The 25239-nt window shown below is 41.5% G+C and overlaps 2 protein-coding genes across 2 annotated transcripts in view; both read left to right on the top strand.

Annotated features, from left to right (window-relative positions):
* The window catches only part of LOC139475800 (trafficking protein particle complex subunit 9-like), a 49490-nt gene that overhangs the window by 4700 nt on the left and 19551 nt on the right, over positions 1-25239 (top strand). Inside the window, exons 3-17 of the mRNA XM_071259005.1 lie at positions 1319-1464; positions 2866-3006; positions 4415-4524; positions 5459-5527; positions 14240-14311; positions 15999-16194; positions 19471-19564; positions 20077-20253; positions 21090-21232; positions 21787-21872; positions 22071-22197; positions 23423-23633; positions 24085-24170; positions 24702-24839; positions 25041-25096. Of these exons, the coding sequence (XP_071115106.1) occupies positions 1319-1464; positions 2866-3006; positions 4415-4524; positions 5459-5527; positions 14240-14311; positions 15999-16194; positions 19471-19564; positions 20077-20253; positions 21090-21232; positions 21787-21872; positions 22071-22197; positions 23423-23633; positions 24085-24170; positions 24702-24839; positions 25041-25096 (1852 nt within the window). The remainder of the gene's footprint in view (positions 1-1318; positions 1465-2865; positions 3007-4414; positions 4525-5458; positions 5528-14239; positions 14312-15998; positions 16195-19470; positions 19565-20076; positions 20254-21089; positions 21233-21786; positions 21873-22070; positions 22198-23422; positions 23634-24084; positions 24171-24701; positions 24840-25040; positions 25097-25239) is intronic.
* LOC139470731 (uncharacterized) lies at positions 10747-12859 on the top strand. The gene is made up of 2 exons (XM_071253008.1): positions 10747-11400; positions 11591-12859. Exons 1-2 carry the CDS (start codon positions 10747-10749, stop codon positions 12857-12859), a joined length of 1923 nt encoding a protein of 640 aa, XP_071109109.1.

The following is a 25239-nucleotide window of genomic DNA, read 5'->3' as shown; positions in this document are numbered from 1 at the left end:
AATCACTGGATTGTGTGACCCAAACTCGATTATTTACAGACTGCTGTCATATACATGATACAGCCGGAATGTTGTTGAGTGTGGTGTTAAACAACAAACAAACTTCAGCATGTTCAGTCACCACTTAGGATATTTATAGAATGCTAGCCCACTAGTGCTGTTACAATTTATTCACGTATTTGGTGAATCATTTGAATCGAACAATATCCCTTCTTGAATTGAATTTGATATTCGTGGTCACTAGAATCACATATGTACAATTTGTTTTGTAAAGAGTGTTTTTTTGCTTGAACTCGTCAGTTATTTCTCAAAGCAAGATTTGTCATTTTGCCAAGGCCCCTTGTGGTACTGTCAACCAAAACCATGAAAACATGAGACTATAAGCATGATAAGCGGCATTGTTGCAATGTTTTGCTTGTTTGCTTCATAAAAATATGACTGAAATGTTCAAGCCTTAGCGATTACATGATGTACATCTTCGTACATTTTTAATGAACTCAAGTTTTACACTGACATCATGTTTTCCCCCCAATATAGCTGGATAAGTGGTGTTAGACCCAACACGCTCACTTTGTTTGTGTTCACCTAGTCCATCAGTCTCCAACATGTCCAACCTCATGGAATGCTCGTACTTAGTTAACCAAAGTGAAGGGTGTATACTCAGAGAGTATCATTGTGTACATCATATTTTATCATTGTTTTCATGGATTCTTAGGGTTGTGTCAGATATGAATGCCAGAACCATTGACAAGAAGGTGATGAAGCATGATGATTATAACGTTTATGACATACTGTAATCGACGTAATAAGCGCCCAGGGCGCTCTCAAAATTAGAAATAGGGGACTCTTCTTAGAATATTATTTTGGTGAAAAAACAGTTGAAAAATAAATTTCGTGGTTTACATGGTTTATGCTGACAGCCTGAAATGTTTATATACGACAGGTATATTTTTCCAGAATTTAATTGCCCATAATTAAGGGTGCATATAACCATGATAACCAGTGATAACACATGAGTGTGTATTATACGCGAATAAATAAGTCTTGTGTGCATTGATCTATCGGAATGGGTGCTAATTGTGATTGTTCACTATCCAATATATTAGCAAATATTGCCGTTGGCGCTTATTAGGGCGGGGCGCTTATTACGTCAAATACGGTAACCACCATCGATAAGACTGCAGTGTTGGAGAACTGCTACTGCTAGATAAAACGACAGCAGCCATGACCATGATGGCAGCTGTACTATGGTTTTGGCATCTGTACATGTTTGTGTGGACCTGATTGCATGTATAGTTGCTTCTTGCTGCTGATCCAGGTCTTTCAAGAAGAAGTGTATGGGTCGTCTTCGGAAACATCTGGCCGATCTATGTCTCCAGGCAGCCATGCCAGGGGAGGCAATCCTACACTACCAGACGGCCATGGACATGCTGCGTAGTGTGAATGACTTTCTCTGGATTGGAGGTATGAAGCAGAGAATTTCTATGTTAATCATGTTAATAAATGGTTGTATGAATGATCCATACAAATCAGAGTAAGGCTAAAATATTTAAAACAATTGACAAATGCCAAATAGAAATAATGCTGTAAAGGTATTTATTAATACTTTCAGAGAAATCATCATAAAAATTCTGACTACTTTTTACCATATTGCTAATGTATGGCTTCCCATGTGAATCAATTTTCCAACATGTCCAAATATTATTTTCCATGTAGCCTGTTGTGAAATAAAATCAACGCTCATGGTATGTGTGTAATACTGTATTCCAGTATTTAACTCATCAAGGAATACATTCATCATGTTTATGTAGGGAGGCCCTTTCCCGGGTTGATTGTACCGTCTGTCTGCGCTATTTTTGAAAAGCCATTACCTGAGAACCACTTCTTTTATTTTTGTAGGCCTAAAACTATAGTTAAATATTATGAGTTGAGAAATGTGTATTTCCAATTGAGGAATGTTTACTGACATTTGCTGCAGACTTTGGGCTGTATATCGGCCTCTGAGCAAGCCTAGATAAGTCCCTGGTGACTGACCATTTGATATTCTGTTGGAAGATTGCCTGGGATTGTTTGAAAGAAAATAATCGGTTCCAGAAAATACTGGACAAAAATAATTTGACACAGATTTTTGTATGACAGATAATGGCAATTTTTCGCTGTACATGCTGGATCATAGTGGATGTCATGAAAAATTATGTGGAGATATGTGTTGTGAAAAAACTGACAGTTGTTTTACTTTTCCTTTCAGAGAAAAGATTGTACTTTTGATTTGTGTTCTTAGCAAAAATCCAAGTCCCCAGTTTGCACTTAATTGAGAACCTAGGATAAATCCCCCCACACACTACAGTGTCGAAGAAAGTTGATCAGGGGCCAGTCTGACCTTGACCTTTAGTGACCAACTCGTGTTATTCTGTGACAAGCCGAAATAGCAACTCATGCACCTCTTGTGGCCATTTTTTGCCACTGGGTTCTGTATAAGCGCAAACGGGCATAGTTAAAAGAATTGTTAACAAGCTGTTAACTCGTTGTGTAATGATTCATGTGTATTTCCCTCATGTCAATTGTCATGTTTTGACCAGATGCTGTTGAAAACACATAGGGACTTTCGTTATTTATACAGTATGACTGAACACATTTAACCATGTTAACCGTATCTAGGGTGTTTTTTTAGATGCAAGACAGAAGTCAAATCCAAAATTATTCCTGAGGGATTCTTTGACTGAAGCACTTGAAGTCATACGCACATTCTGATTGGTTTGTTCTATTTGCACACATAACATTCATCGATAGGGGAGATGAGTCTTTTTGCAGGTTACGGAAATATTCTGCTGATACATGTCAAGAGTCTCATGTTTGGTGTTTCAGGCTGCTATGAGGGACTTAGTTCCGCATCAACCATCCTGACATACCCACGTAATGGCGGCAACACTGTCCCATTGCGGAGGAACCAGTCATTCTCTGTCAAGAGGGGAGCTGCTCTCATTAATGATAGCATCCCTTCAAAGTGTAGGTTGCCATTTAAATTTGAAAACATCCTGGGTATTTTCTGAGATAATAGGTGCTTGAGATTGTGGAATGTATCTAAATATTTTTACAGGTATTTAACTAGGGGAGAAATAATACAGCAAGGTCATGATACCTAGGTCACGATACGATACATGTCACAATATACATATTTACGTCCAATCAATGAAAAGCTAGCTGTAGACACATTCGCAGTAGCTATTTTTAGTAGTGAACTTGAAAAGTTAATAACAACACATTTTGCAATAGTTGTCGGGGAGAGTCATTAAACGAGTAGCAAGTAATTTATTTTAGTAAGTGCATCGTCTTGTATTGATACAGAAAATAACATATCGTGTATCATCATCACATGAAAACTCATGATCCACCAGCGCACTGATGTGTCGTTTCACCCCTATATTTAACATATTTAAGAGGATCGAGCTTTTGTAAGTCTTTTGCGACCTATGTAACCTTCATGTTTGCAGACTGGCGATATCCAGCATACACTCTTGATGCTAGTGGTATCACATCAATGCATTTGTTGCCTGTAGCTTTAAATCTTATTGATGAAAACTTTGCAGCCAAAAAAAGTCAAACTTTGAATGAAAAAGAACCGATATTGACTGTTTGAACTTTAAGTCGACATGCTTTTTCAGACCCCATATAGCTCACATTTGCATCCATGCTCATGTCCTCTGCATGTAGGCTGCAGTGTTTACCATGCAGCAGAATGCTGCTATTACACACCTGAATAATAGGCAAATATTTTATCCTCCATATGCTAAGGAGCAAGTAGATTATTTCATGTTTTCATCCACACAATTGACATGGGTACAATGTGTGAAACCCATTTCTGGTGTTCCTCGCCATGACATTGCTGAAATATCGCTAAAAGAAGCATAATAATACACTCACCATGCTAACTCAGTCACTGACTCATATTTTCATTTTTGTGAAGGATTTTCTTTAACACTAACCGCCTCCGTGGTCTAATAGCAGAGCGTCCGCCTGGAGAGCGGAAGGTCTGGGGTTCGATCCCCAGCCGCGTCATACCAAAAGACGTTAAAAGATGGTACTTGTTGTTACCCTGTCTGGCGCTCGGCATTAAGGGGCTAAAACAAGGACTGGTCGGCTCGGAGTCAGTATACTGTGTCTGAGTGGGGTATTCATGTTAAACTGCGGCATGGTATCTCAGTGAGCTAGCACTATAAATCAGCATCAGTCCGGACGAGTACAAGCAGCAACACACACACATACACGTGCATGCACATCGCTATATATAAGTGCAATAATCTTTGACGCAACGTTAAACCCCATTTCACCTCACCTCTTTAACACTGAAGACCAATGTTCATGGATCATTGCATGCTATATAAGTTTTTGTCATATTTATGTCTTTCCTGTTTAGCATCGACCTATGCGAATGGCCTTGACCTCGCTGATGCCACTGCTCAAGGTGGCCTTCACCCTGATGACATCATTGAGAAATACAAAGACGCCATTATGAACTACAGTAAAGTATGTATGCAGAAATGTAATCCAAATTATGATAAATATTGGTGTAAAAAGTTCACTTTGTGGTGTGGTCACAATAGATCCCAGCTTCCTCATGCTTTTGAATGCCAAAATACTATATGTGAGTTTTGTTGTATACTTTGGTCAGTATTCCAGATATATCACGGCATGTCAGTTTTATGTGGGAGGAAAGCCAGAAGTGATGCTGGTCGTATACATTTACCACTTTGGTGAAACTCACGAGCCATGCGAATTTTGTATTCCAAGCAACGATCATAGGATCCTGACATGCCTAAGGGGTGCAACTCTGCACAGCAAAATGGAACACCTGAGAGAATTGGGCCACCTGTGCCTCATTCAAATATGAATAAAGTAATCGCTATGTGTGATTGGCTGAATATGTGTTAGTGTTCACCACAAATATAATTAGTAAGGATAACAATTTATGGATGAACAACTTCTTTATTACAATTAAGAGCGATGTTTCGGTGTAGGTTCTAACACCGTTATCAAGCAAGCTCTTAACTGTAATAGAGAAGTTGTTCATCCATAAATTCTTATTCTTACTTAGTACTCCAACTTCTAAATGCCTATCAAAGAAACAAATATAATTGTTCTTTGTGCTATCAACCACTGGTTTGCCATGGCCAGATTTGGTTATTGACAAGTGGTTGTATTATGGCTGCAATAATGCTGACTGTTTTTTCACAGTGTCATTTGTGATTCCCCTTCATGAACACATTTGATGATGAAAACCTCAGTCAACAATGTAAAAAGTATATGGGTAAAGTTTTCTATATAGCCAAGATTTGTATTGTTGATGTTTGAAATTGGGTGTTAATGTTTCACCATATCACCACAATGACATACTTTGCCCATGTTAATCTTGTTCATGTGTTTTCTGTTATTACCATTTATTCATGTTGATGATTTACAGTACAAGAATGCATCAATGATCGAGATGGAGGCAAGTTTCAAAGCATGCAGAGTGCTCATCATGCAGAGGGTAAGATTGTTACTATGGTAACACTTATGTTCAAAGTAACTTAGTAACACATTGAAAAGAGTGGCAAATATCCACAAGACAACAGGCTAAGATTGCTAGCCCCTTCCTTATCAGCTCAGTGTCTGCAGTAAGTAATTCTGTTTGATAGTCATTTTGCTGCACTAACAGTTTTCGAAATAGACATCAGCCCGTAGGCCCGAGGCCAACAGATTTGTTCTCGGGCTGAATGTTTTAAATTTCAGTTTATTAGTTATTATTTATTAAGCATTATTTAAATAATGTGATAAACATGGCTTTCATATTTATGAACAGAAGGATTAGACCTTTCAAATGACATGTAGTCACAAAGATGTTTTACAAGCTGATAATTTCCTTATAAATGTAGGCTTCATCTATCACCACCGAGACTCTGGGAACTCGCTGTGATAGCAGTTAAAGCTCCTGGTTGACTGGTTGTGTTTTGTAATTCTTTTTGCCAGAGTGTGTCTCCCTGCGTCAGCTAAAATGTTTGGGCCTACAGTTTTTTCACAGTTTTTGAAATGTGCGGGCCCTTAAGGCTCTCAGTTTACTCTGCTGAGTTTCAGACTCTGTGCACTAACATTTTAAAAGTTATAACCTGAGAACCTGAATTTGTGTTGTTTCCCTCATCCTTGTCATGCTAAGGGAGCTAAGCATGCAGAAACTTCCTGTTTGTATAAATACTCTTTTCATTTCATAATATTAAAATCATGTGACAGAGAGTTTATGATATGGCAGTCCCCGCATAACAATTCACCATGGTACTGGTGCATCATAATAAAAAACATACAGAAACCATTTCTGTTGTTCACAGAAAGAAGGGCAGGAAAGACACCATTGCTCAAATCCAACTAGTCATCTTTCACTTTGAACTACCATATTCGATGTAATAAGCGCCCAGGGCGTTCTCAAAATTAGGAATAGGGAGCTCTTATTAGAATATTATTTTGTGGAAAAAACAGAGTTAAAAGATCAATTTTGCGGTTTATGCTGACAGTCTGAATTGTTTATGTATGATAGATATATTTTTCCAGTATTTAATTGCCCATAATTAAGGGTGCATATAACACATGAGTGCGCATTATACGCGAATAAATAAGTCTCATGTATATTGATCAATGGGAAGGGGTGCTAAATGGGATTGTTCACCCGCCAATATCTTAGCAAATATCGCTGTGGGTGCTTATTAGAGCGGGGCTCGTATTACGTCGAATACGGTAGTGGTTTTTTTAAAATGACTTGATTTTTTGAGAAAACAGACATGGTCATGTCTATCCCTGTAGGGCATATTGAATGTGATATGCTGTAGTTTGCTGACCAATATACCAATAATTGGTCAAAGCTGACAGGCATATCATGGAGTGAAACCATTACGCTTGTTTTACTTCTCTCACCCGATATTCCCTGTTCTTTAACAGGCCTATACCACATGTGCCATGTGTCTGCAAAGTTTGAAACCTGTTTATAGCTGTGTTTATGGGAAATGGTAGAATCGTTTTGATTTAGACAAGATTTCTTGATTACAGTTCTTACCTTGTGAATTTAGTAATGTCTATTTAATGATATAACACACATCAATTCTACCCTATTGTATTATTTAAAAGTAGAATGTATATGTTACCTTTGTTGATCAGCTGATGTCGTACTTGACTGTATAAACTGTAGGGTGAAGCTGTGAGTCGAGCCTGTCAATCATTGTTTTGATAGCTATCAGCTGTGTTTTCACTTCAGATTGTGATGTAACTATCAAAACATATTATGTCTGTGTTGATTGTCCTGATTGGCTTAAGCATGTTAGTTAAGTTATCTGTCTTGAGCTGTATGTAAAGAGGACGCTTCTGTATCTGTTTATTTCTAAATGTTTAATGTCAGCAACTATCAGATTTTGGCTAAAAAATACATTCAATGTGTTATGGTCATTCTTATCATATTGATAGATATAAAAATATTTTGTAGTTGTTTTGTATTAAAACATGGAATCTGGAATGTGCTTAAGCCAGCATGACATTCTACTTCTTGCACTCAAGACTCCTTTCAAATCTACAATTAGAATATACTTGAGAGCAGTTTTTTTTTTTTTTTTTTATCTAATTCATAGCATAATCTCCAGGAGCCTGTGGAAGCCTCGGTGGCTGGTGGGGTTAAATCCCTGTCTTGGTGCGCTTGTGATTAGGTGACTCTCTCTGGCAGTGTGGGTTAGAATCCCGGATGGGAATGAGAATCTGTACTTTACTGAGAAAGTGTTATCCCAAATATAACATTTGTTACATTTGATCACTTCCTGAATGGCATTGTGTGTTCATCTCTAGATTTTGCCTAGCCTGAACCTGGTACTTGTCTATCCCTCACAAAGTGATGTTTCATCTGAGACTGTGTAGTTTTTTATGTTTGCCAGTAGTTCATTAGCTCCTGTTGTACGTTAAGTGAAAACATGTAAAACAGTTTGATGCTGCTGTAAACAGAAACCTATTTGAGCTGACACTTTGTTACACCTCACATTTTATTGATTGTCAAATACACCCAATCTTATAGTATGGTGCAGAAATATGGGGCTGTGGAAAGTTTTGTCGAAAAGTTGACTTGTTCATTCGCCTGAAAGATTTCTTAATGTGGACATGTCAACTCCCAGTAATATGATTTATAGTGATTTATAGAATGCCAACACTGTTGGCTGAAGTTATTATGTATGCTTGAACATTGTTTGCCAAAGAAAGCTTATAATATGCTGGAACATCTTGATAATATATGAAGAAAACATGGGCTTCCTGTATATGCTTAACTCTCTTTAATTATGGTTTGGATTTATATTGATCTCACAATCTATTGGTGACATTAACATGTTTTTATAGTCACTCCTTGAACCAGAGTTGTATCTTTCAAATTTAAGATTCAAACACCTCCGCAACACCTTTATATGCTTAGACTTGGGCTAAATGATTTATTAGTGAATAAAGGAAGATATTTAAATATTGAAAAGTTCCTAAGAATTTGCCCCATCTGTAACCTGATGTTGAATACAAATTTCACTTTATGTTTATTTGCCCGGTATATATAACAAAATAAGAATGGTATATTTAGTATTATTTACCCGCCTGGGTGCCGTTGTACAAAGTGACTTTGGGCTAAGGTGATCATAACTCCCATACCATAACATAGACTTACTACAGTCATAGTGCTAAGGTTGTTTTGTACAATAGCACTCTGGTCATTTTCATGTATATCTACTAATAACTCTATGTCTGCTGTCAAACCAAAATATAAATTACAACAACAAGTATCGAAGTAAGGATAAGAATTTATGGATGTCAACTGTTTTATTATGGGGAACACAACATTTTCGGAGAATATGCTTACTCCTTCACCATCTATATGCCTTTCAAAGACCTGATGAACATCTTTATTACAATTAAGAGCGATGTTTCGGTGTAGGTTCTAACACCGTTATCAAACTTCTAAATGCCTATCAAAGAAGTTACAAGTATCTTAATACATTCATCATGCTTTTATGTTACGTCAGTTGTTGTTGACTTGATACTCTGTATACTACTGTATTTGTTAATATAACTGTATGTGTATGTAACTCACTTGTATATGGACCAATGGCCTTTCATACAGGCCATTGAACTGACACACCAAGATACACTTTAAACGTCATGCCCTTCATCAGCAATCCTACAAAGGTGCTATTTCATTTTTTTACATATCGATAAACTGATAATTTAGTAATAAAAACAAACTGATGCATAAACGGTACAGTAAAATGGGTAACTTCGATGAAACAAAACTCTGTGTCCTGTTATCTCAGTGAGCTTGCCCTATAAACCGACATAATTCCAGACTGGTATAAGACTACACAAGCACATTGATGTCGCTATATACGTGCAGTAATCTTGAACATTACGTCATACCCCATTTCACTGCACCTACCATGTTGTTTGAAATCAGTATGGGATGCAACAGATGTTATATTTGGGATAACACTTTCTTAGTAAAGTACAGATTCTCGTACTTTTATAGGTTGAGTCCCTTACAGGAGTCGAACACACACTGCCAAAGTGAGGCACCTAATGCTAGCACACAAAGTCAACAATCTAACCTACTCAGCCAGCGAGGCTTCCACAAAATGAATGTCTGACAACTGGTAGTCTAGATCACGTACTTCTGTACCCCTCTAACAAGTGTAAAGTGACATGGACCCATGGCTGAAGCTATGAACACACAATGCCATTTAGAAAGTGGTCATATGTAACAGATGTTATATTTGGGATAACACTTTCTCAGTAAAGTACAGATTCTCATACTTTTGGGGGTTGAGTCCTGTCTGGGTTTGACCACTTTCTAAATGGCATTCTGTGTTCACAATATGGGACAGTTCAATGTTGGTAATTCTTACCTTCCTGACTCGTCGAATTGTTCATCATCCAGGCAACATAGTTAACTAATATGTTTAAATGTTATTGATTTCCTGAAAAGATCTGAAAAAGGATAAACTTTCCATAATTTATGTTTAATATGAAATGTTGGTTTGTTTTACAACATGTTTTAGTGGGTAGCTTGTCCTTAAAATACTCAATAGAATTACATCTGTGGTTCAATTGAAGAAAGCCCTTTGAAGTTTGTAGGTTTCCATGTTTTCCTCGACTGGATGCTGCTTCGTAAAGTACCAATCATCTACACCGAATTACATATCAAAGATCAAACACCCCAGATGAACCTATACACTGATGTTTTCACAGCAATTGATCATTGGCTTGTTGCATGTTTTGCTTATTTATTAGTTTAATCCCTAATCCCTAGCTTGTGACCGTTAATCTCTACCCAGCACAAGGTCCATGTTGTTTTTGGGGAGTACAAGGGGGAGGTAACTCTGGCCTGTCTTTGAAGCCAGTGGGAGGAGATGAAGGTGTTTGTACAGCCAGAGAGTAGCCAGTGACAAGCCGGGCCATGGCTGTATTGTATTGGGTGGGTAGAGTAATTGGGGTCGTTCCCTGCTCATCCCTGTGTTGTTGGAAACCAAACTGGAGGACTTTGATTGTGACAGAGAGGCCTCTATCAGAGTTGATGGCTATTGCTAGGGTTTGGGTATATAACCCCGGGTTTCACATCCAGTCATCATTCAACTCTGCAACTTGCACAGTGATACATTCAAAGCTAAAACAGTGATTCAGAGATTTTTGAGGTTCTGTATTATTACTTGTATCATGGCATACATGCATACTGACCGACCAAGGACGATTGATACCAAGACTCTGCTCCAGTTCTCCCCACTCTTCATGGCTCCTAGTCTGACCAGTCTTAGATCGGAGCTTTCAATGGCCGAGTCAGCATCTGCTGCCTTGTCCCACAGCTTCAACTCTCACATCCCTGCCAGCCACCCACCTACAGTTGATCACATGTGGCCCTCCCAAGTTGCCAGATCTCCAACCGGTACCATCATGCATGGGATGACATCTACACCTACCACCAGTGCCAGCCACATAGCAGCTCCTTCTCCACTGTACCCTTCCATGCAGACTTCCAGGACGTCTCTACCCCACCCGGCACCCATGATGCCCCTACCCCACCCATCACCACTGGCTTCCTTTACCATGCCACCAGCTTCGTCCTACCTGGCCCTGTCTGGGCTCACTTCAACACCACAGTCTGCCCAGATGTCCACCCTGCCACATACCCAGGGGTATTCCCCCTCCATGACCACCCCAGCGACACAGGCACTGTCTCTGCCACCCATGCTCCCCACCCCACCAGCTCAGTTGCCAGCCCCAGAGAACCCAAGCTGCCTCAACAGACTTCAGAGCAATCCCATGTTCCAAGACCTTCAGAAGCTTCTGTCACAGGAGTGCAGACACCTACAGGTAAGTGATTTCCCTTTGCCTAATGCAGTTTCTTACAGGTCAATCTTTTAAAGGAACATATTTTCTAGAATTTACCTTCAGTTTGGTGTAATACTACTACAACAAGAAATTTGTCATGTTTAAACTTTTGTTCTTTTTTTAATTTCGACATTGCAAGGTCCAGATTCAGATTCCCTTCTTTCTGCTTCAGGTGCCAGCCAGTCTCATCACAACAAGTTGGAATTCCCATCAGCTGCTTACCCCTTCAACTGTTGACACCAACCAAAGAGTTGCCTCCCTTCATGCTGCTCTCCAGGATGAGTTCCTGCGTCTCCATGCCGACACAACCCTCCGTAGTGACAGCCAGCAACTTGAACATTACTACTGCACTGAGGTTGGCCGTGTTGAGATGGAACGTTACCAGGCCCTGCATGCCGTCCACTGCTCAGAACACCAGAAGTACTCCATCAACATCCACTTTGACAACGAGAGGATCTCACTTTGCCAGCACCTTGACAAGGAGATCCAGCATTTGAAGCTCACAAAGAACTCAAGAACTGCTCCCACCCATCAAGATCGCCTGTCTCCCATCAGCGACATGTCCAGCCCCCTCACACCACCATCCCTTCTTGATTCTCCCGCTGAGTCCATCCCATCTGCACAGAAGAGTTTCAACATTGTCGACTTCCTGTCACCCAGCTTGACTGTCGACACATCTGCCAAGTCACCAGATTTCTCCGGATCTGTTGCCGATTCCTTCACCAAGAACCTGTCTGCTGACTCGGGGATCCACAGCCAGGAGTCCTCCCCTGAGACCAGCCACCGTACAGTTACATCCCCTGTTGAGCCAGTCACCTCCCCTGTTGAGACCACAGTTAGTGAAAATACCCTGGAAAACCATACCGGCCGTCTTCTGAAGTCTGACACAACCCGCATCCTGACTGAGTGGTACGAGGCCCACATCAAGTATCCCTACCCAAGTGACGAAGATGTCAAGCAGCTCTCTGACTTAGGAGGGATTAAGCCTGCACAAGTCCGCAAATGGCTGGCCAACAAGCGTGTGCGTTCCTTCAATACACTCTCCATCACAGGCAATGACCATCCCATCAAGTACAAGTACCAAGGACGTCCCAAGAAAACGGATGCTGCAGCTCCCAGTAACCGTCGCTCCCAGTACAAGCTCCTTACTCCGGCTGCCAAGAAGATCCTCACTGATTGGTACGACAGTCACCAGGAGAACCCCTACCCCACAGAGGAAGAGAAGGACGAGCTTGCCGACATTGCGCAAATATCCAGCGCCCAGGTCAAGTCATGGTTTGCCAACAAGCGGAGCCGCAACAACAACACGAGGAAGCAGATCCCCAACTACTTCATCAAGAAGTACCCCAGCTACACCCCCATTGTAGAGATGGTGGGACAGATGAGAGCGGCCAAGAAGCAGACCAAGTTTGATAATGTCCGTGTTTCACTCTTCCAGTGAACTATTTTGATTGTTGATTGTTAAAGAAAGTCTTTGTTATTGTTGATATGCTATAGTGCTTTTGTTGACATGTCTGTATATATGTATATACCTGCAAGTGAATGTGAAAAACTGTTCACAGTTCACAATACTATGTAAATACAGTATCTGGTCTTCATATTAATGAAATAAATTTGAATCGAAATGAACATTTCGTTAGCTAATGTTTTCTTTCCTTGGTAGAACCTTGGTATGTTGGCTCATCTTCCCGAGGCAAGAGCGTCCAGTACCCTTTTTATCAAAGTCTTGTTTCCACCCTTGCCACATCAAGCCCACTTTTCTGTGCTTAATATGATTGGACTATTGCACATATTGATAGTCCAATCAGAGAACATTTCACAAAATCAACATCCATGACTGGTACACCTTTCGTATGAAGGTGATTTAATCATTTTCATCTTTTAACCCCACCCAACAATTGTCTATGTTTTTGTGTCAGGGGTGAAATTGCGAATTTCATTGTCTGATCGACTGGGTCATTGCCTACGGCAGATGGCATCTTTTGTGAAGCTATATTGCACTATGCCGACTAGATTGTAAATGTTTTGCTTGATACTGTGAGCTTCATCATCAATTCTTCACTTTCGCTTAGTTTGTTCAAAGTGATAGAGGTTGACCGTTACTTCCATGTCCATGAAAACAGTGTCTGTACGCGTTTGTATTATTACATGCCGTTACAACATAGGATTGTTATATTATGTGATTATTAACTGATATGTCAGCCTCCTGATACACTGGTCTTGCATGTTCCGATCTTGTTAGTGGTCTAAAAAACATCCCAGGCCCTTGTCTCTCCTAAGGTCTCAGTGGATATTTTCTGGGAAAATTATACAAAAGAAACCAGTGTGAAGCAAGTTTTAACAATATATATACAGTCTTACACTGTTGTGTCGAAGTTGAAGGGACCTGTGTAAATATGAGGTTTGACACAACCGAAATGATGAATAAAGAAGGAATAGGCAGAGACTGAACTTTTATTTCAAGACAACTGCAAGTTCGACACAAAGTTCGACACAACAGTGTTTGACTGTACATTAACTTGTTGACAAGTTAATCCACAGGCTTTTTTATCTGTAAGAAAAATAAACCTGTTTAGAGAAGCATGTTATTTGCGGGCAGCTTGTAACACAGACCAACTAGCTGCTTCATATTTTGTGAGCAGAGATATTTTGTTCGAGGTAAATGCTGGTTCTGATTGCTGGTTCTGGACTTGTTTTTGGTAGGTGAATGTTGTCCATCCTCTTGATGTGTTTTGCTGTAGATCCACACCCTGGTGTCAGTGCTTTTCCCTCTTACAACACCACATGTCAGCTGGAGTACATTGAGAACTGTTTGTTTCAGAAATACCTCCAGGCATCCGATTTCCTGCAGAATGTGGTCTACATCAACCTACAGTCCTCTGAAGAAGATAAGGTTGGAACAGTTAGTTTTTTAGCCCACCTGACTGGATGTTCTATTGTCTGATTTTCAGAATAGCATATTATTTCGATCCAGTTAAAACTTTTGACTTTCATGGTGGTCCATTACATTGATTGATGGTAATTAGTCCACCTTTTTTTTAAAAACGTATTGAACTTTGGCAAATGTGTTGTTGGTATTGTATATTTCAGTTTTATATACCTTTAGAATGTATAAAAATATGATTTGCAAACAGTTTAAAAATCTTCTTCTTACCACTGGGCTTAAGATCAAGATCCAAGTCTGTTCACTGTATCACTTTTTGCACTCACCATAGTTGTCCTATACTGTGTTGCATATATATTTTTTGTGCTGCATTGTCTTGTGTCTTTAGTCTGTTAGAACTAGCTTCAGTTGCCTTCAATGTTGCAGATGCTTGTGTTTCAAGTCTGTAAGGGCTAGTTGAGGCTTCCCACTGTGTTGTATGTGTCTCAAGTCTGATCACTAGCTTAAGTTGACGTTCTGTTACAAATTCTTGTGTCTCTAGTCTGTTAGAACTAGCTTAGTTGCCCTCAATGTTGCAGATGCTTGTGTTTCAAGTCTGTAAGGGCTAGTTGAGGCTTCCCTCTGTGTTGTATGTGTCTCAAGTCTGATCACTAGCTTAAGTTGACGTTCTGTTACAAATTCTTGTGTCTCTAGTCTGTTAGAACTAGCTTAGTTGCCCTCAATGTTGCATTTACTCGTGTCTCAAGTCTGTGAGAACTAGGTGAAGTTGCCCTCTGTGTTGCTTTTTCTCAGGTCCCAAGTCTGAGTACAAGCTTAAGTTGTCCTCAATGTTGCATTTACTTGTGTCTCAAGTCTGTGAGAACAAGCCTAGGTTGCCCTCTACGTTGCATTTTCTTATGGCTCAAGTCTGTGGGAACAAGCTTTATTTGTTATCTGTTTTTCAGATTCTTGTGTCCCAAGTCTGAGAACTAGCTTGAATTGTCCTCTGTGTTGCAGATTCTCATGTGTTTAGTCTGAGAACTAGGTTAGTTACCCCCTCTGTGTTGCAGATTCTCATGTGTTTAGTCTGAGAACTCGGTTAAGTTACCCCCTCTGTGTTGCAGATTCTCATGTCTTTAGTCTGAGAACTCGGTTAAGTTACCCCCTCTGTGTTGCAGATTCTCATGTGTTTAGTCTGAGAACTAGGTTAAGTTACCCCCTCTGTGTTGCAGATTCTCATGTGTTTAGTCTGAGAACTCGGTTAAGTTACCCCCTCTGTGTTGCAGATTCTAATATCTTTAGTCTGAGAACTAGGTTAAGTTACCCCCTCTGTGTTGCAGATTCTCATGTGTTTAGTCTGAGAACTAGGTTAAGTTACCCCCTCTGTGTTGCAGATTCTCATGTGTTTAGTCCGAGAACTCGGTTAAGTTACCCCCTCTGTGTTGCAGATTCTCATGTCTTGAGTCTGAGAACTAGGTTAAGTTACCCCCTCTGTGTTGCAGATTCTCATGTGTTTAGTCTGAGAACTCGGTTAAGTTACCCCCTCTGTGTTGCAGATTCTCATGTGTTTAGTCTGAGAACTAGGTTAAGTTACCCCCTCTGTGTTGCAGATTCTCATGTCTTTAGTCTGAGAACTAGGTTAGTTACCCCCTCTGTGTTGCAGATTCTCATGTCTTTAGTCCGAGAACTAGGTTAAGTTACCCCCTCTGTGTTGCAGATTCACCGGTATGGCACCCTGGCTTCCCTGTACACCCAGGTGGGCTTCCACCGCAAGGCTGCGTTCTTCAAGCGGGTGGCGGGCATGCAGTGTGTGGCGCCAGGGACGTCGGTGGGCTGGCACCAGTGCTACTACCTACTGGTGCAAGCTCTGGCAGGATACAGTATTTCACTTGATCCGAAGGAATTTCTTACAGGTAGATTCAGTTAAATTAGATCTTTATTTGTAGGTCATGTAATGTTTACATTAACTATTTATTTGTTAATAAGATAAGGAAATGTTACTAAAATTGGTATTGCTTCTTACAGGTAGATTCTGTTAAGTTAGATCTTATTGTTGAGGATTTTATGTGTAGGTCGTCTAATGTTTACATTAACTATTTATTTGTTAATAAGATAAGGAAATGTTATTTCATTTGAAACGGCAGGAATAAGGTTATATATTACCTTATCCTGACTCATACTCATTGCTTATCTCATCTCATTCCGGCAAAGGCAATACTCCCGGCACGTACCAGCCACGTCGTGACCACTCCCAAGCGGTGACCACAAGGACAAGTATTGATATCACATAACGCCAACGACTGGGAACTCCCTTTCCCATTGGTTCAAGTCATTGAGACCCCTGTAGGTGGGGGATTAGGCGGGAACTGGGACATCCTGCGGGGCTCATATGTCACAAACATACTGCGCCAAGGGTATCAGCTCACCCTGAAAGACGACCCGCCCTTGATGGCATCACCCGTAGCAGACACTTTCCCCTTACACTACAGCGGCTACTGCGCTCAAACATCCACATGGTGCTAGCCAAAGAGGCCTTAGTACACAAGTATCTTAGGCCGAGATAGTACACAGGCTTGCACTAACACCAGGCTTCTACTCACTGATATTCCTCGTCCCCATAAAGGACTCAGACCAATATTGAATGATCCACAACTTGGCGACTTTTAACAAGTCCACCGTACTGCCGGATGTCCACTCTCAGGTTACTCACATACAAGATGCCCTGATCAGCCTAGACATCCAGGACGAGTACTTGCATCCACCCCAATGACAGGAAATTACTCTGCTTCTTCGAGGGAGTTCACTATCAATGGGCGGTACTCCCATTTGGAATTTCTTCGGCCCCGTGGCAGTTCACACGCATTATGAAGCCGATAGCCACATACCTCCATCTGAGGGGTGTCCAGTTTCAGGCGTACTTCGACGACTGCATCCTGAACCACCAGGACACGGACACGCTGATCCGCCACAGGGACTTTACTCCCAATCTCCTCCGTTAGTTGGGCTGGATTATCAATGTCAGGAAATTGGAGATCACACCTTTGTACGATCTCCAATTTATCGGAGGCTGCTTTCAGACCGATCGCGATCTTCTCTCTGTACCCAAGGACAGTTGGTGCCAAATCCAACGCCATCTGCTGAGCCATGACAACATCTGAGAGAATTCAAACAAAGACATAAGTTTTTCGGATATGCTGTGATCTTGTATGTAAATACCACAACCCTTGCATATCAACAACCTAGAACTGGAGGCGTTCATCCTCGCTCTGTCTCATCGGAAGCAGATGCTCCAACACGCTCGGATCACCATATCCACAGACAGTATCTCTCTCCCTCCCTGTTTCAGCAGACATTCAGGCTATTCAATCTGATCGATCAATTGGACCTCTAGGTTCAGATCCAACACACTCACAACATTCTTGTGGATGCCCTCTCCAGACTGAACAGGGTAGTCCCCACAGAATGGAAACTCCATCCGTTCGCCTTTGGTCTTGTCTGTCAATACCTCGGCAATCCCAACATATATCTATTTGCCAACAGCCATAACTGCCAGGTTCAGATCTTCATCTCACCGGAGCCGGATCCACAAGCCTGGGCTGTCGATGCCTTTAGCACCACCTGGGAAGGACTAAAAGCATACGCTCCTCCGCCGCCAGTGCTCCTTCCCAGGGTCCTTCAAAAGATCAGATCGCCCCATCCCCCGGAACCTCTATCTGACTTTGATAGCGCCTCCGTGGACCTTAGAGCAATGTCCTCCAACCCTGAACTAGCAGACTGGCCAAATTGCTGAACCACCCTCACAGCAATCTACCACACCCAGCGCCAGATCGGTTACATCTTCATGCCTGCTCCATTTACGACTAGCTCTAAATGACAAGGGCTACTCTGCACAGGCTGCGAATGGAGTCACCCTTGCGCACAGACCTTCCAGCATGGGCCTCTGTGACGACAAGTGGCACTCTTTCAAGAGTTTCTGCAAGGAAAAACACAAGGATCCTGCCACTGTGTGACCCCAATTCTTGGCGGAATATCTACTATTCCTGAACCACAAACGCCATCTTGACCCTGGTACTCTCATGACTTACCTTGTTCACAGGCATGTCCAGAGCCAACCTATCGACCTCTCCAGTCTAGAAGGTTGCATGCTGCATTGGCTCGGTATGTCAGTATTAGATTTTAACCCCTGACGCATACCTGACTCTCTCCCTCCCTGCAGACAGGAATGGTCGCTCGGACATCTCTGCTGCTGATTGATGCATTCTACAGTCAGAAGATCTCATCTGAGGGTATGCCCTCTGCCGTACCATCTGATGCAGATGCAATAAGGTGTAATGCAGGATAAGTTAAAAAATCTAGTAAAATCCTAGATTTTTTTTATATTTGTATACTTATCCTGCATTACCTAGTCTGAAGTGGCCCAGCTATCTCTGAAGCTACCTCCCCTCGATGGCTTCAGATACGCTGTTTCAGCAGAAATGTGCTGTTCAGTAATGTCACTACTTCCGGGATCACATGGGAGCTGTGTGATAGGGTTAGCCACAAAACCAGTTGGCACAACTTCTTCAGACTTGGTCACATGCCTCCGCTGCGGATGCACAGCTGAGGGGTGCATTCGGATGAAATCTTTTCTCTGTTCTTGGGAACACGGCACAGAAGTTTCCACAACCTTTTTGGAATGAGATGAGATAAGCAATTAGTATGAGTCAGGATAAGTATAAATATTTTTACCCTAAAAAATTATGTCAAACTAGTTTGCTAGTCTTCGCAAGGAAGAGGAACCTGATCATATTTTGTTCAAATCAACCATGTGTCAACCAGGTCTGATTTTTCTCATCAATGATCATGATGAAAGTCTGTATTAGTGTCGGGGGCAGGGGTGGCCCAGTCGTCTAAGGCACAGCATTTTGCTGTACAGAGTTGCGTCCCTTGGGCACACCAGAAACCTGTGATTGTGGGTTCGAATCCCGGTTTGCCCCGATTATGTTTCTAGGTTCGTCAGCACCATACCCGTGCTCGTGGGTTTCACCGAAGTGGTAAACATCTGAGACCTGCATCACTTCAGGCTTTCCTCCCACATTAAGCTGACACACCGCGATATAACTGGAATACTGTTAAAAGCGGCATTAAACCCAACTCACTCACACACACTATATTAGTGTCCGGGATGAGAGTGTATGTCATTGCTTCAGATCATCCCAATGGGTGGCCAGTGATCCAGTACCGGATCCTTCATGAGTTGGTGTACTCTGCGCGTAGGATGGGCAACCCACAGCTGGCTGTCAGGTAAGAACACATGCATTCAAGCAAACCAGTTGGTTGTCATGGTGATACATTAGTTAAAGAGACTCGGAAAGTGTTACGTTCCTAGCTGAAGAGGAAAATGAAAATTCTTTCCCTTTTCAAACACAACTAGTTGAGACTTTAGGAAATATGTACTGGCAGTACTAGCTTTCCGAATGTATTGACTGTGAGCCCATCTTTTAAAGAGTGTTTGTTGGACAATTGTTGTATGTTATTAATGAATAGGGTTGTGTTTGTGTGCAGTTCATGATTTGGTTTCTTTTAAATATGTAACAACCCACTGCATAGTTTCCTAGTTTGGCAGATCTTGTCGGGTGAACCCTTAGAAATCCTAGATCACCGAATCTAAGTGAAGGATATGTGGCTTCAACTTCATTGAAAGGTTTGGCTTCATTTGTTTTACAACCTTGAATTGATAAGAAACCCATACAGGACACAAATATGCCCTCAGCAGGAGAACGAGGACCTTTATGCTTTTCATTATCTTTCCACAGGCACATGACGTTTCTGTTGTACACCATGCATGACAAACTGAGTGTATCTGAACGCCGGGATGCGATCAGTGGACTGGAGACACTGACAGCCAAATGTGAAGGAACACCTCACCCACTTCCCCTGGAGAACTGTCAGATCCTGCCCCCAGTCCCTCTCCTCAACTTTCCTATTGTCAGGTAGGTGTAGAGTAGACAGAGGAACACCTCAAACGCTTCCCCTGGAGAACTGTCAGATCCTGCCCCCAGTCCCTCTCCTCAACTTTCCTATTGTCAGGTAGGTGTAGAGTGGACAGAGGAACACCTCAAACGCTTCCCCTGGAGAACTGTCAGATCCTGCCCCCAGTCCCTCTCCTCAACTTTCCTATTGTCAGGTAGGTGTAGAGTGGACAGAGGAACACCTCAAACGCTTCCCCTGGAGAACTGTCAGATCCTGCCCCCAGTCCCTCTCCTCAACTTTCCTATTGTCAGGTAGGTGTAGAGTGGACAGAGGAACACCTCACCCGCTTCCCCTGGAGAACTGTCAGATCCTGCCCCCAGTCCCTCTCCTCAACTTTCCTATTGTCAGGTAGGTGTAGAGTGGACAGAGGAACACCTCACCCGCTTCCCCTGGAGAACTGTCAGATCCTGCCCCCAGTCCCTCTCCTCAACTTTCCTATTGTCAGGTAGGTGTAGAGTGGACAGAGGAACACCTCACCCGCTTCCCCTGGAGAACTGTCAGATCCTGCCCCCAGTCCCTCTCCTCAAGTAGAGTGGTCAATGGCTCTTGTGTATCTCTTGGAAAGTGAGAGAATTTTGTTTTTACATTTTTCATTTATTATTATTATTCTTTGCTTAACTCATGTTTATGTGGATGGTGTCTCTCTCATTCCAGTGGTTTATGTTGAAGTAGGATAAAGCTAGTTATCTTTATATCCTAGAATGCATATGAAGACAACCATTTTTCTTTTGAGACGATGTTTAACGTTGGCACTGTATGCAATGTACCCCCAGCTGTAACAACATGTGTGTTGCAGGTTTTTCAAGGTTGTGCCCCCTGTGCCTCACCTGCACCCCCAGAAACTCTCCACTGACTGTGATAAATCCTCCAAGTCGGGGGTCTTCATCTACACACCTCTCTCCCTCGACTCCGACAAAGATGCCAAGACTAACAAGTGTGGTAAGAATCCACACAATAGCTTTTCTTCAACATGTTGATGCATGCCCTGTTTCACAATGCTTTTGCAGACCATCAGAACATCATCGATAACCATGATGTCACAATCAAATGACACCACTAATCTCTTGCTACTGAAGCTGTATCTGTACTTTTTACACACAAGACACTACTTATTACTGTTTACAAACTGAAAAAGTTGAACGAATGATGTTGGGATGATAAACAGAATTTCAACACTTGTTGGTAAAAGCTTAAGCCTCAGACTTTTAATCTTTCATTGACTTGTGTTGATATATTGATATCAAAAGACACTTGGGTGAGATTCTCTATGTATCATTTGCACATTGATTTGTCCAACATATCTAAGAGGAGCTCCACCTGATGAAAGTTTTCCAAGCAGTGTAGGACCTCAGTGCTTCATGCTTGTCAACAGTGCTGACTTCAATGAGAGTCATTAAGTTAATGTATGTACAAACTAGGAACTTTTCAGCTGCTTGAAACAGTTTCATGGCTAGTCATTTGAGGTGGTTCAAGACTGATATGTTTTTCTTCAGATTTCCTGTGGGTTGAGGGGGACATGTGTGAAGTACACCTACAGGTGTTTAATCCTCTCCCCGAAGAGCTCAAGATTAACTACATGGTATGTATGCATGTATTGGATTGCTGTAAACTGTCTCTCTCATGATCAGTTAAGACCACTTTTCTTCATTTGCATCGGAACAATGAAATGATGTCCAGTTGAGAAAGAAAACATGGATTATTGTGTAATTGATTTTCTCCATTTAATTTTAGTAGGCTTATGATCTGGTATAGTGATGAGTGTTTTGTCTGTGTCCAGGGTTTGCTGACGGAAGGTGTTGAGATGGAGATATTCCCGGCCAATCCATCAGTGCCAGCTGAGTCTGGACCAGCCTTCATCAAACTGTATGGCAAACCAAAGTCTGTAGGCCAACTCTCTATTCTGGGTAGGTCAGCTTCTCTATACTGTGTAGTTGGGCAAACCCTCTATTCTGGGTAGGTTGACTTCTCTATACTGGGTTGGTAACTTTCTCTGCTGGGAAAATAAGTCAACTTTCTATACTGTGTAGGTAGATGAACTTTCTATACTGTAAGATCATCTTTTCTATACTGTGTAGATCGACTTTCTGTACTGTTTAGATCAACTCTCTATACTGGTCAATCAACTCTCTGTACTGGTAGGTCAACTCTCTGTGCTTTGTAGATAGGTCATTTCTCTATACTGTGTAGGTAGGTCAACTCTTTATACTACGTAGGTAGGTTAACTCTTTATACTACATAGGTAGGTCAACTCTCTGTACTCTACTGTGTAGATAGGTCAACTGTCCATACTGGGTAGGTAGGGAAACTCTATACTTGGTACGTAGGTTAACTCTTTATACTACATAGGTAGGTCAACTCTTTATACTACGTAGGTAGGTCAACTCTATACTGGGTACGTAGGTTAACTCTTTATACTACATAGGTAGGTCAACTCTCTGTACTATGTAGGTAGGGAAACTCTCCATACTGGGTAGGTAGGTCAACTCTATACTGGAAGTAGGTCAACTCTCTTTACTGGTAGGTAGAGATACTCTCTATACTGGTAGGTAGGGCAACTGTATACTGGTAGGTAGATTTACTCTATACTGGTAGGTAGGTCAACTCTATACTTGTAGGTAGATTAACTCTCTATACTGGGTAGGTAGGTCAACTCTATACTGGTAGGTAGATCAACTCTATACTGGTAGGTAGGTCAACTCTCTATTCTGGGTAGGTAGGTCAATTCTATACTGGTAGTTAGGGAAACTCTCTATACTGGGTAGGTAGGGAAACTCTCTATACTGGGTAGGTAGGTCAACTCTATACTGGTCAGGTAGGTCAATTCTATACTGGTAGGTAGGGAAACTCTCTGTACTGTGTAGTTTCTATGGTGCAGGTGGGTGACACTGGGTAGGTAGTCCAAATGTCTGTGTTGAATCGTTTAGGGAAATCTCTATGGTCAGGTTTGGTGTGCTGGTAAACTGATATCATCTCATAAAGTGACTGATATGTTATAAACAATCTAAATGCAGGTGGAAGCATGATGCACTGTAGACTTGTTTCAGTCAATTGTCACTTTCTGTATCCTTGATCCCACATCTACAGATAATCTGTTGATCCATGTTGTCATGTTGCTATCATTCTGTGCAGGCTACAGCACTCTAGTCCTCGGGGTCCGAAGCAACTGTCGCTTGAAGGACCTCGCCCAAATACCTCAGCCCCACTTTGACGTTGATGTTGTCCCCGGCCTGCCCCAGGTGTCACTGTCATCGTCGCTGCCGAAAGCTGCCAGCTTCACATCTGTAGGAGATGGAGCCAACGTGGTGGCAAGTGCCACGGCCTTGCTGTATGCAGGACAGAGGTCAGTTGGAAATATATACCTTGTCAGTCTTCATAGTTTTGACCCTACTGTTGGATTCAGTGTTTCGGTGCTTAAGAAGTTCATGGGTTGGCAAATAAAGTGTGGCCTTTCACCTGAACCTACTTTTACGGTTGTCATAACTCCTTCACTCTAACATAGACTTACGACAGATTGCTTTGTGGTCCTGGGCTATTTCTCAAAGTAGTATTAGTGCTATTAAGTGATATTTTAAGATTGACAGATGTAACTCAAAGATTATGTTCATGAAAAGGAGCCTTGCTGATTTATGTGAAAAGTTTGAAAGTTCTATATGTTATTTCATGAAATATTAATTTGTCTTTTGTTTTATTAGTTGAGGAATTTTTTTGTAAGCCATATAGAAATGTTTCATTGGTCTATTTTGCCTGGTGATTCGTTAATGAGCTCTACATCTGCTGAATGTGTTTTTCAGCTTGGAGTGCCTGGTGACTCTCCAGAACGGCTCCTGTCTGCCTGTGGAGAGACTGGATGTGTCCCTGGATACAAAACTAGAGCATGGTGCGTATTGAGATTTGAAATTTCAGTGTTTCAATTATTACATTATACCTTTCTTTAACCATGTTAACAATATCTATTTGATTGCCCTGATAAGTTGAGGCATACAGTCAAGTTCAGTTCAGTTCATTTTCTGGGACATTGACTGATTCTCGTTCAAAACGTCTTGAAGATACTTTTGAAATTTTGCAATGATATAGAAATATGTCTGATATGTCTGAAAACATTTATGAATAATTTTATTAAATGTCCTAATGCCATTTATCTCTTGAGCAGAAGGGGCGGTCGGGTAGCCTAGTGGTTAAAGCGTTCGCTTGTCACGATGCCGAAGACCCGGGTTCGATTCCTGATATGGGTACAATGTGTGAAGCCCATTTCTGGTGTCCCCCGCCATGATATTGCTGGTATATTGCTAAAAGCGGCCTAGAACTGAACTCACTCACTCTGTTGAGCAGGATATGGGAATTCCCCGCCTTCTGTCTGCTACTTTTGAATGTGTTGTGGTGATTGGAACAACTGTATTTTGGTTTGCAGACTTAGAAGAACGGATATTTTCGTGGAGTGATGACAATATTAATTCCCAGCTTCCCCTTCAACCAGCCAATCAACTGTGCTTCTCTGTCTGTATCTATGGTTACAGCGACTTCCTGTCATCAGACCTTCAAACTCATGGTTTGTGTACAATCAACTTAGAAACAATGACATCTTGTGAGACATCTTGTGACGCCCAATCTTTAAGAGGCATTTAGTAGTTAGCAGTTCATAGAGATACAAAAGATATGGATTTCAACTTTTGTGTTCTATATTATATCTTTACCATGTAAACACTTTCTCTCACTTGATCTGTAATCCAGTCTCAACTATGGCTTTCAGATATGCCTTCCCCTGTGTATTCCAATCGGTCTCGCTCAGACAGCTCAGAAGGAAAGGTAGGTCCTTGTAAAATTGATGTTGATGTCTTTCCTTAATTCTTGACGTTTTATTATATTGAAAACAACCCTGATATTCCTGGAGAAAAGCTAACAAACGTGCACAAGCCTTACTGACTCTGTGAAACCTTTTATTGTTTTTT

The sequence above is a fragment of the Haliotis cracherodii genome, unplaced genomic scaffold, assembly GCF_022045235.1.
Source record: "Haliotis cracherodii isolate W230 unplaced genomic scaffold, xgHalCrac1.p SCAF_1, whole genome shotgun sequence".
NCBI lineage: Eukaryota > Metazoa > Mollusca > Gastropoda > Lepetellida > Haliotidae > Haliotis > Haliotis cracherodii.
This window is presented reverse-complemented; position numbering and strand designations above follow the sequence as displayed.

Bases quoted from the DNA above. Each gene is read 5' to 3' on its own strand.
- LOC139470731 (XM_071253008.1), top strand. From the start codon at position 10,747: ATGGCATACATGCATACTGACCGACCAAGGACGATTGATACCAAGACT. The intron at 11,401-11,590 runs GTAAGTGATTTC...TTTCTGCTTCAG, and splicing joins AGGAGTGCAGACACCTACAG to GTGCCAGCCAGTCTCATCAC.